The following is a 12,637-nucleotide window of genomic DNA, read 5'->3' as shown; positions in this document are numbered from 1 at the left end:
TTTTTTCACATAATATATCTTGATTGCCATTTTCCCTTTTTTACCATTCCCACCCCCTACCTCCACTTCTCTACTCACCTCCTATCTGGACCCACTTGCTTTCTGTCTCTCATTAGAAAACAAACAGGCTTTTAAGGGATAGTAATAAAATAAAACGTAATAAGATAAAACAAAAAGTAACACATCAGAATTGGACAAAACAAACAGAAGGAAAGGAGCTCTAGAGCCAGCACCAGCGATAAAGACCCACTTGTTCACACACTCAGGAATCCCATCAGAGCCCTAAACTGGAAGCCATAATAGAGCTGTATAGGGCCTTTGCCTGCTGCCTCAGTCTCTGAGTTCATGTGTGTGCTGATTGCATTCCTTTAGAGGGCCTTGTTTTCTTGGCGTCCTGCACCTCTCTGACTCTTAACTTTTTCTGCCTCCTCTTCTACAGGGTTCCCTGAGCCCTTAGAGAAGGAATTTTATAAATTTTATAAATAGGAGACATCCTATTTAGGGCTGAGTAGTCCAAACTTTCTGAGTAAGAGTTTTTAACCTTGAGGAATAACAATGATGTGTCGTCTTCCTTTCTGAAGTGATACAGGTATTTTGATCCAGCTTGTAGATGGTTCTGTATTCCTAGGAAAGATTTCACTTGGTTATAGCATAGTACAGTTTTGTATCATTTAGCTTCTATTTGTGTAAATTTTATTGCTACTTATAAAACGGATGTGCCTCAGTAGTACTGTTGAGTAGTTTTCTGGTATTAACTTTAGCTTCCATATAAAAATTAGTATTAGGCCTGGATAGTTAAAGTAGTTAATGTACCCATCCATGTCAGTCAGCTGACACAACACCACCAGGGGGCCAGTACCCTCTTCTGGCCTCTGCGGTTCTGAACTCACTCGTGCATAAGCTCTCTCACACATATAAGTAAAAATTAAAACTTAATACTGGGCTGGTAGTGGTGTCCCACATCTTTAATTCCAGGTAGAAGTAGGTATAGCTCTGAATTCAGGTCAGTCAGGGCAACATAATGAATCCCACCTTTAAAAAAAAAAGTCAGTGGTAGTATAAACAGATTGGAAAACACTTTCTGTGCGGCTATTTTCTGAAAGACATTTTCAAAGTTCTAACTAAAGGAACTGTGTTTCTTGTTTTTGTTTTGTTTTGTATTTTGTTTTTTTGAGACAGGATTTCTCTTTCTCTGTGTAACTTTAGAGCCTGTCCTGGAACTAGCTCTTGTAGACCAGACTGGCCTCGAACTCACAGAGATCCGCCTGCCTCTGCCTCCCGAGAGCTGGGATTAAAGGTGTGCGCCACCACTGCCCGACTGGAACTGTTTTTTTTTTTTTAAGATCTTGAAACCAATTAATTGAAGGTTTATTTGGAATATCTGTTAGATTATTTGTCTCTTTATTACTGAATGAGTTCTAATTGTGTCTAATAAGTCTAATTCTCAAATTTAAATTTGTAGATTTGTACAATAAGCTTTTATTAATCAATTTTGGTATTGGAGACAGGACCTCAGACTGTAGTACAGGCCTGCTTTGACCTTCCTGGGATCTTCTTATCTCATCTTTAGAGTGCTGGGATCACAGGTGTTTGCTAGCACCACCCAGCTCCATTATCAGTCTCTTAATACTTGTTCAGTACTTGTTCAGTACTGAAATACCACCTTCTTTGCTGTTTCTTTATTTATGATCAGTTTCATGAGTTTATTTTGTTTTCAGTTTTGTTACGGTGCTCTCTCCCCATTCTTGCTCTTTATCTTTTCTTTTCTTTTCTTTTCTTTTCTTTTCTTTTCTTTTCTTTTCTTTTCTTTCCTCCCTCCCTCCCTCCCTCCCTTTCTTTCTCTTTCTTTCTTTCTTTCTTTCTTTCTTTCTTTCTTTCTTTCTTTCTTTCTTTCTTTCTTTCTTTCTTTCGGTGGTCCTTGGCCCCTCTCCAAACAGTGTAAATAGATTTTGGGTTCATTTTTCCCCCTTGTTGAATTTCTTTGATTTCAGCTCTTTATTATTTCTTTCTTGCCTTGGGTTTGGTTTACTCCTTGTCTTTTTCTCAATGTGGGAGGTTGAGTACAGATTTAAGAGCCCATTCATTGTTTCTACAGGTAATGTCGTACCTTAAGCACTATTTAGCTATATACTTTTTTATATGTGCTGTTGTCATTTCTTTTCGGGTCAGAATGCTTTCTTGCAATTATTTTTTTTTGACCCATGCATTACACGGTTTGTATGCCATTTAAAAATGATGACTTTGTACATAGCATTCTATTAGTGATTTGCAACTTAATTCAGTTATGATCTATGAGTACATTTATATTGTTCCATGTGTTGTTTTTATTAGTTATTACAAATATCTAATTAATACATCTCCTACAGAATGATTTTGTTGCTTTAGAAAAACTATGCTCTGTCAATCACCCCCTATCCTCTGTCAATGCCCAAATGCTTGACAAACATTCATCTTTTCCATGCTTGTCTGGCTCGTGCAGAACTGAGACTGGGGGAGTTGGGTAGACAGGAAAGGGAATGAGAGGAGGTCAGTGCTATAAAACCATCCCTTCCCCTTTAATTCAGTTCACAGATGAAAAACTACTTGGGCTGTTGTGGTTATTTAATTTCCAGAGTAGATGAAAAAGTTAATTTGTACATGAAAGAGTTAATTTTGGTTGTCTTTCTTTGTGTTTTTTATTGTTTTTACGGAGAAAAATGATTAAGATGGTTCTTACCCTGCCTTTCTAGGAGGGTAAATTGATCTTTCATCTTGATCACACTTCTTTATCACTTGTAATTTTCCTGAATCTGCTTTGTGTGATAAAGATACGACCTTCTTTTTTGTGTGATGTATACTTTTTTTTAACCTTTTATTTATTGTCTTGCTCCCATCCCTCCAACTTTCCATCCTCTCCCTAAACCCTGAGCATCATTCTTTTAATGTCCTGTCTGTACACCGTTTCCATGGTACCAAACCCAGGCTCTACTACCAAGATAAATCCCCAACCTGTAGTGGTTTTTATATTAAAACAACTCTGATTGAATAATCTTTTTACTAATGTTTATTATACCTTTTGACACTCATTTAATTAGTGAGGTGTGATCTAAGTTTATTGTTCATTTTTAGTTTTGCTTGTCTCTTCCAAGTTTTCATTACTGTTAGTTCTACTGCATTTTCAATGGTTACTGTATATAAAACACATAGCAAATTAAGAAACTACTTACTATTTTTAATTAAGTAAGAAACTACTAATTTTCTATTTCTTTTTGTTTTGAGGGGAGGAGGAAATGATTTGATAATATAGTGTTTTATTCTTTCCTCTTTGCAGAAATCCCAGAATGAGAAAGTAACTGATGCATTTGATGAAGAGCATACAGGCGAGACTGAAGTAATAAATCCTTTTGTGTGTAAGTCTGAAGAACCTGAGTCTAACACCAAATCTGGTAGCTCATCCCCTGTTTCTGGGACTGTGGACAAGCCTGTGGATTTGTGTACTAGAAAAGAAACTGACACAGAAGTCCCAAACCAAGGTAAAAGTTGGTCGTGTGTTTATGCTGTGCAATTTATAAAATACTGTTTGAATGTTTGAGAAAATAAACTTTTAAAGATATAGATTAGATTCTAAGAACTTAGCTGAAAATGCTTAAGGTGAATATGGGAGCATAATGTTTTTGTCACAGTAATCATACAAGTCATATTGCCTTTTCTATAAATAAAACAGTAAATAGCATTTTATCATTTGGTTTATTTATTTAAGTTATTATTTGTTTTTAAAAAATGGAGTCTTTGTATAGCCCTGGATGACCTGGAACTCACTATACAGAGCAGGCTGGCCTTGTACTCACAGAGATCCTCCTTTCTTTCCCTCCCAAGTGCTAGGATTAAAGGTCTACACTGTCATTCCCAGCCTATCATTTGATTTTAAGCTGTTAGGGAATACAAAGTATGCTGATTGACCTGTCTGCATAGAAGAAAATGATTGCTTGTATGGTCATCTTCTTGGTGTTATGTGATGTTTTTACTTGACTATTCTTGAGTTATATTAGTGTTGCTTGAATGTTTTAGTTATAAATTATTATAGTAGGAGCTTAAAATTTTTATGATACTATAATATATACAAGCCTCAAAAGTCCTAAAATGTCAATTGCAGTAATTACTCCTTATATTACTATGTGCCTCAGTTTTTCTAAGTTGGAAGAAATGTCTTTGTGAATTGTATTTCTTTATATATGGACATTATATTACCTATTTTTGTTTTTTTCCAAAAGTTGTCCCAACTTAGGAGGTCACCAACAGTACATTTATGGGCACTTTAGGATCTTAATATACTGGAACAAAAATGTAACTTCATAACCAAAACTTCTACATTTTCAGACAAAATTAAGTAGGCCAAAACAATTTGACAGATCATGAAACTATGCATTGGTGGAATTCAGACAAGGCCTCCAAACTTCGGATGAGCAAACATATGAGCATATTTATAGTAAAGACAACACAAAAATTAGTTCAACTGCCTACTGCTATTGCAGAGGATTTGAGTTCAGTTCCCAGCACCCATGGTAGGCAGCTCACCTATAACTCCAGCTCAAAGGATCCAATACCTTCATTCTGACTTCTTTGGGGGCCTGTAGTGATGACCATCTACCCACACACAGACACATATAAACACATAATTACAAATAATAAATGTTTAAAAAATGTTTGGTACAGATTTCTTCAAAGATCTTGCCTTTGCTTGTTTGAAGGTGGAAGAAACTTGACAAAGCAGAAACTAGTTCCACAACATAGCTTAGTGTGGACAGCTCTACAGCTCTGTGGTTTTTGAAGTGAATTTGGTTTACAATTTGTGTTAGTTGGGACTAGAACCTGTAAACTTAATAATGTTACTAAATAAACTTGAAGTTGAATGTATTTTGTAACATACAATGAGAGGCAGACAGTTGTCTGTGAGTTCAAGATTAGCCTGTTCTACAGAGCGAGTTCCAGAAAGGCTCCACAGCTACAGAGAAACCTATTTCAAAATACCGAAAACCAAACCAAACAAACAAAAAAGAAACCAACCCAAAAATTTGGCTTGAATTTAAAGGCATTTTAGAAAAATAAATACTAAGTTTTAGAAATGTAGTTTATAACATCCTCTCCTCTCACCTGGAATAGAGAGAATCCTGTTCCTTCTTGGTCCTGCTTAAGGTTTTGATGTTTGTATTAAATAAGAAATTCTTTTCTTTTTGCCAGGGGAAAGCAAGACTGTTCTGTTTGGATTTGGAAGTGGTACAGGACTGTCATTTGCAGACTTGGCTTCAAGTAATTCTGGGGATTTTGCTTTTGGTCCTAAAGGTAAGATGAAGAAGAAAGATATTAATGATCATGTCAGCCAAGCATAATTGAAAAAGGAGTCCTTTCCATGTTGTAATTGTCAGTGGAGTGGCCTTGTCCTTGGTTTGCTTAGTGTTTTAGTTGATGATAATACCTATAAGGATTTTTCTCTAACTTAATTCAATGCTGTTAGCCCTTCCTTTCTTCATATACAGGTATGCTGTTCAGTTTTGGGATAACCCCAGTTTAGACAGCACTGTTCTTTAAATGTTTGTGTTCTTAAATTTGATTGTTAGTATTTCAGGATTTGTGATTATATATTTTTAAGCCAAATTGGATCTCTGCATTAGGGTTGTGCTAATTTATTGTGCTAGAGTAAGTTATACATTAGTGTTCTTTTTTTTTTAAAAAAAGATTTATTTATTTATTATGTATACAGTATTCTCAATATTCTGTCTGCCTGTGTACCTGCAGGCCAGAAGAGGGCACCAGATCTCCTTATGGATGGTTGTGAGCCACCATGTGGTTGCTGGGAATTGAACTCAGGACCTTTGGAAGAGCAGGCAATGCTCTTGACCACTGAGCCATTTCTCCAGCTCCCCTACATTAGTGTTCTTATTTGCCACTGGTGTTTATTTTTTAAGATTTATTTGCTAGATGTGATGCTGCACACATTTAATCCCATCACTCTTGAGGCAGAGGTAGGTTGATCTCTTGAATTCCAGGCCTACCTGATCTACAAAGTGAGTTCTAGGGCTGTCAGACAAATAAACCCTGCCTCAAAAACAAACAAACAATAAAAAAAAACCCACAACAAACAAACAACAACAACAACAAAAAACCAAAACAAAAAGATTTATTTTGTATGTGTGTGTGTCCTTTGCTTACATGTATGTATTTTCACCACATGTATGCAGTGCTCTTGTAGGGCAAATCCTCTCAAATTGGAGTTATGTACAGATAGTTGTGAGCTGCCATGTGGGTGCTATCTGTTTCAAGATATTTTTATTAACATTATACTTCATTATATTTACTCATAAGATCTTTAATATTGTGAATATAGCACCATTTAAATTATTGTTTAAGATATTTGGAGAAGAAAATAAATAGTACAATTTAAAAATTCATGTATTTATATACTTCACAGGTCATGCTACATATAGAAAAACATTTAACTTCTAGAAATGATTGATATGAATTTATATTAGAATTCATAGTTTTATTTATGCTGAGTTGTTTTTCTTAAGACTGGGTCTTAGTATGTTTCCTTAGCTAGCTAGAACTCTATGTGACTACGCTGGCCTTGAACTCACATAGACCCACATGCCTCTGCTTCCTGAGTGTTGGGATCAGAGGTGTGTGCCACAATACCTGGCTGCAGTTTTTAAAAATAGTATTTTATCCTATCAATCTGCTGAAGCCTGTTGTGTTTCATAGGCGTTGAAATTTTCAGAATATTAGTACTTTAAACTTCTCGATTAGGTGTGTTTATGTCATTGTTGAAAACTAGATGTACTTAATGAAGAAACTGGAAAGTAATCTACAAAACATAAAAAAGTCAAAATTCAAAGTTTAATTACCAAATTTATTTATCAGATAAAAATTTCCAGTGGGCAAATACTGGAGCGGCTGTGTTTGGTACACAGTCAACAAGTAAAGGTGGTGAAGATGAAGACGGCAGTGATGAAGAAGTTGTTCATAATGAGGATATTCATTTTGAACCTATAGTCTCACTACCAGAGGTAAGTGCCAAGAAGTAAATGTTTTACTAGTAACCTGTGTATAAAAATTTTCCCTGAGTTGATTCTTCTTTTTAGTACTGCTACCTACATTTCTTCCCAGAACAGTTAAACATTAGATTTTCAGAGTTTTAAAACATTATTACTATTATTTATGTGTATGAGTCTTCTGCATGCATGCATATCTCTGTGCCTGCCATGTGTGTGCCTATTGTTTGCAGAGGTCATATCCTCTTGGATTGGAGTTACATACAGATGGAGTTACCGATGGTTGTGAGATGCCAGAAGGGTGCTAGGAATTAGACGCAGGTCCTTTGGAAGAGCATCCATTGCTATTAACTGCTGAGCTATATCTCCTGCCCAGATTTCCAGCCTTTAAGTAGAAATTGTTTTGAATTTTTCATGTGTAGTTCTGGGGATTTTATAGGGCCTTCTCATGTTAACAGTCACGTTACCGTAAGTCAAGTGTACGCTCAGTTTTGCCCTGAAGTTTTTTTTGTAAATGATGCTTGCTAAGTTGTTTGTGCAGTTTTAGAAATATTATTGTTTTTTCTTTTTAGTTTTTTGTTTTGTCTGTGTGTGTGTTTAAAGAGTGGAGTAGGAGAGGAGGGAGGAAGAGGGTGTGCACATACCACAGTGAGTATGTGAGAGTACAAGCAGGTATGTCCGTTCCACGGTGCCATTGGAGGGCAGAATAGCTTTCCAGTGTTTGAAGGCAGATCGTCAGGATTATGTGGCAAGCATGTTTACTAACTCGCCATCTTGCTGAGCCATAAGCATTTTTATTATGCCTTTAGGAGATGATGTGTCTTCATAAAATAATTTTAGGGACAAAAGAGATGAAAGTTATTTTAGGAAAATTACTATGTCCATTTTTTTAAACTATTATTTTATGTGCATTGGTATTTTGCCTGCCTGTATGTCTCTGTGAGGGTGTCAGATCTTGGAGTTACAGACAGTTGTTAGCTGCCATGTGGGTGCTGGGAATTGAACCCGGGTACTCTGGAAGAGTTGTCAGTGCTTTTAACCACTGAGCCATCTCTCCAGTCCCCATGACCATTTTCAGTCTCAGTAATTACTATCACACACACAGCACTGCTGTGACTGGAGGGATGGATGTTCTTGTTGGGTCCCAGCATCCATGCCATGCATCTCACAGCTGCCAGGTGTTCTGATGCCTTTGGCCTTTATAGGCACCTACATCTGTGCACACATACCTACATACAGACACACAGAAATAAAGAATTAAAAATAAAAAAAAGCATATTTAAAGAAACAATAAAAGGTTTGGAGAGATGGCTTAGTGGTTAAATCCCAGTACCTACATGGTAACTAACACCTGCATGTAACTGCTTCCAGGGGCTCTGATAGATACCCTTTTCTGGCCTCAGGGGGGATGGATGCATGCAGTGCATAGACACACACGCAGAGTAAAGAACTATATACATAAAATGAAAAAGTGGCATAAAAATAGAAAGAATCAGCACTTTTGGGTGGAGCATTGGTTTTTTGAGACAGCATGTTGTTACATAGCATTACCTGGCCTATAATTCACTGTATAGCCCAGACTGGCCTCAAACCTGTAGTAATCTCCCTGCTTCTCAGGCTCTGGAGTGCTAGGATTATTGCACATCCTTGTGAAAAACCACATTCCCTCAGATCTCATATAACCTAGTCTTGCCTTGAACTCCTGATCCTCTTGCTTCCACATCCCCAGTGTTGGGATTATTGGTGTACACTGCCATGCTTGGCAAGAGCCAGCACTTCTGAAACCTCTTCTGACTTTTAAGGGCATTTTATTTCACAAAGAGAAGTAAAATGCTATAAAATAGAAAAATATTTAATGATAAATCACATCTTTACTGTTTAACCAAGTCATTATTAGTAGTCTGTAGTGTTGTTAGTTACTGTGATACTCTAAAACCTGTTGACATTGGTTAATGAAGTTTGTTATAAACAGCTGTTTATGTAGTAGCTTATATAATGCTTATCTGTTGTCATAGGTAGAAGTGAAATCTGGAGAAGAAGATGAAGAAATTTTGTTCAAAGAAAGAGCCAAACTTTATAGATGGGATAGAGAAGTCAGTCAGTGGAAGGAGAGAGGTATTGGAGATATAAAGATTCTTTGGCATACAATGAAGAATTATTATCGGATCCTAATGAGAAGAGACCAGGTTTTTAAAGTGTGTGCAAACCATGTTATTACCAAAGCCATGGAATTGAAACCTTTAAATGTTTCAAATAATGCTTTAGTGTGGACTGCCTCAGACTATGCTGGTGAGCTACTACCTTCAAATACTTTTTAATTTTATTACTTTTCTGAAATCTATAAAATCTACATACTTTGTAAGTTACTTTGATATTAAAGTCTCTTCTCTCCCCCTCCTTCCCCTTAACAGATGGAGAAGCAAAAGTAGAACAACTTGCAGTGAGGTTTAAAACAAAGGAAATGACTGAGTGTTTTAAGAAGAAATTTGAAGAATGTCAACAGAATATATTGAAACTCCAAAATGGACAAGTATCCCTTGCAGCAGAATTATCAAAGGACACTAATCCTGTGGTGTTCTTTGATGTTTGTGCGGATGGTGAACCTCTAGGACGGATAATCATGGAATTATTTTCAGATATCGTTCCTCAAACTGCTGAGAACTTCAGAGCATTATGCACTGGAGAGAAGGGCTTTGGTTTCAAGAACTCTATTTTTCACCGAGTAGTTCCAGACTTTGTTTGCCAGGTAAGTGTCACTGTACAGACATCACGGTTAAATCTGCTAAGACTAGACCACACCAACTTGAGCAGGTTTTTCTTTTTGCCCCCATTCTCATCTTGGGAATTTTTAGTTTTCCCATACCATAGCTGGCTTGCACGTGACACTCTTACTCTTTTTCACACATTCAGATGGAAAGGCTTCAGATTTCTCATGTTTGTTACCTACTAGAAACGGAATGTAGGGAAAACCTCCCCCCACAAAACATGTATTTCTTAGTTTTCAACATGTATTTTTAAGTAGGGCATTTGTTATTCACTCTGTCATAATGATTTCTGTGTATTTTAATGTGTGAGTCAGTATTAACAGATTCTTTTGTTTCCAGGGGGGAGATATCACCAAACATGATGGAACAGGAGGACTGTCCATTTATGGAGATAAATTTGAAGATGAAAATTTTAATGTGAAACACACCGGCCCGGGCTTGTTATCTATGGCCAATCGAGGCCGGGATACCAACAACTCTCAGTTCTTTATAACACTGAAGAAAGCTGAACATTTGGACTTTAAGCATGTAGTGTTCGGGTTTGTTAAGGATGGCATGGATACTGTGAGAAAGATCGAGTCGTTTGGTTCTCCTAAAGGGTCTGTTAGTCGAAGAATTAGTATCACAGAATGTGGACAGCTATAAAATAATTTTCACAGTGCATTTTATCTATAGTAACAGTTGAATTGATGCTTAATTGTTACAGACAATATGGTAATTATGTTCATCTTTTGAAAATAGACATTTCTGATGTATAAATGTAAAATTGTAGCTTATAGCTGTTGTCACTTTTTAATGTGTGATAAATGATCCTGCATGGTATGAAATAAAAGTTTAAACACTGGTGTATTTCAGGTGTACTTGTGTTTATGTACTCCTGACATATGGATTAGAGATGGCTAATACTAATTTTGTTCAAAGCAATAGAGCTTCCCAGACTATTGGAGGAATATTATATATGCAATCTTATTTTAATTCCTGTTCCTGCATGGTACTTACCATTGAATAAGGGGACCACAACTCAGATAATTTTATTTTAGATTTAAAATATATATATGGTAATCTTAACTATTCGTGTGCTCATTTATGTATGGACTCATTTATGAATGGATAGAGCCACAGAAGATGTGAGTTAACCAAAGTGCTCTTCTGTAATTTTTATGCTCCTGTATAGTTAAAAATTAACTTTTAAGTAGAAATCTGTCTTTTCTTAAGCTATATAGTTCCCTTTTGAAGACATTAATTTTTACATTTTAAGTAAGTTGATCATCCCCCCACTCCCATCCTTCCTCCTTCTTTCCATTCACTTTTCTGTTACCCGTCTCTACTACCTCAGAAACTTCAGCTTGGTCCTGATGATAGAATTGAATTTTTCTCTAGTTCTTGTGATAAAGTATGAATATTTTTAAAAGATCTATACCATGTTGTTTGGTTAAAGATTTGCTTTATATTAGATTGTTGCAGTACCTTTTTCTGGTGACTTTTGTAGCAGAAATAAAGTGATAATTGATAACAGCCATGACATTTAAAACATTGACTACTTGTGCATTGCATCTCAGTGTCTGTTCCTCCTGTGACTTGATGTAAGTGAGATGTTAAAGGCCAGCACTCTGAGCTCACACTTCAGCATCCAAAGTGATAAACAATGAACAGCATGTTCTTATGGGCCTACTTGGTGTATAACTAAAAGGAATCTAGTTAGACCATAAAACTTTGTATTTTCCAATCTTGAGTATTGAGTCCTTTCTGTTTTCTTGTGTTTTACTATTAGAAGAGGGCAAGGAAGGTTATGGCTTATGTAATGACTTGTGGGATAGCATCACTGTGGAACATGAAGCAAACCTGCCTGAAGTTGTCCTTGTAAAGGGAACCACGCACATTTAGTGACTTCTTTGGAAAACTGCGTAATATAAACTCATAAAAATACTGAAACTTTTCAGCTCAGAAGTTGATGCCATTATTTTAGTCTTAAGTAGACGGAAATGTCTTTAAAAAAAAAAAAGTCATCTGTAGTCCAGTATTACTTTGAACTTGCTTTGTAACTGAGGCTGGACCTGAGCTCTTCTTGATCTTCACTACCTCCACCAGGACTGCAGGCATGTTCCCACTATGCATAGTTGCAAATGCTTTTTAAGGTACTCTATACTTGTTTTGCTTTTTCAAACTATTAGGGTTATTAAAGATCTTTCAAAAACTTGGCAGATTGGTGTGTTAAACTTTCCCAGGACTGGCATTAATAACAGGTGTTTCCAACCTGTGCAGTTAGCATTTTGGGTGCTGGGACTGGAACCCAAGTCCTCTGTCAGAGCAGTCAGTGCTCTTAATGGCTGAGCTATCCAGCGCCAACAAAGAAGTTTAAAAGACGGTTGGCATATTTTATAAGATACTTGATATATTTCAGAACAATGTGACTTGTTATAATGATGACCACATTGATAGCCATTTCTTTTCCAACTGGCTAGATTTTCTGTGCTCATTAAAATCTGGCAAAAGAAAACAAAACAGTTTAGATGGTATTTTATAGCAAAATGTGATCTTCAAGCAGTTTTTTTAGTAGCGAGTTTGCTGTTTACTTGCTGAAGTATCAGCTTTTGCAGCAGTAAGGGAAATTAAAGAATTGAGGGGTGCTGGTCCACATGAGCACTTACTAGAATTTCTCCGTGTGAATGTGTGCCAGAGAGTAACTGAAACTGAACAAGTACAAGCTTGTATGATGAGGTTGAATCCCCAACTGCGTTGTGGGGCTTTGGAAAGGTTTTTGTTTTAAGCCAAACTACATGTTTACAGGGAGTTTTTCTCTCTGTAGCTGAGACAGCTGTCCCAATTGATTATGACCGTGTAGCCCAG

General features: G+C 36.5%; 1 protein-coding gene across 1 annotated transcript in view; it reads left to right on the top strand.

The window, feature by feature from the left end:
* LOC126498931 (E3 SUMO-protein ligase RanBP2) overlaps nt 1-11,305 on the top strand; it is a 67,434-nt gene extending 56,129 nt beyond the window's left edge. The window contains exons 24-29 of the mRNA XM_050137933.1: nt 3,311-3,512; nt 5,218-5,319; nt 6,895-7,040; nt 9,041-9,314; nt 9,437-9,771; nt 10,130-11,305. Coding sequence (XP_049993890.1) covers nt 3,311-3,512; nt 5,218-5,319; nt 6,895-7,040; nt 9,041-9,314; nt 9,437-9,771; nt 10,130-10,435 — 1,365 coding nt within the window. The 3' untranslated portion in view covers nt 10,436-11,305. The remainder of the gene's footprint in view (nt 1-3,310; nt 3,513-5,217; nt 5,320-6,894; nt 7,041-9,040; nt 9,315-9,436; nt 9,772-10,129) is intronic.
* Nucleotides 11,306-12,637: the final 1,332 nt, after the last annotated feature.

Source organism: Alexandromys fortis, unplaced genomic scaffold, assembly GCF_014885135.2.
Source record: "Alexandromys fortis isolate MF-2015 unplaced genomic scaffold, M_Fortis_MF-2015_v1.1 scaffold_9, whole genome shotgun sequence".
Lineage (NCBI taxonomy): Eukaryota > Metazoa > Chordata > Mammalia > Rodentia > Cricetidae > Alexandromys > Alexandromys fortis.
The sequence above is the reverse complement of the archived record's forward strand: the minus strand, read 5'-3'. Positions and strand labels throughout refer to the sequence as shown.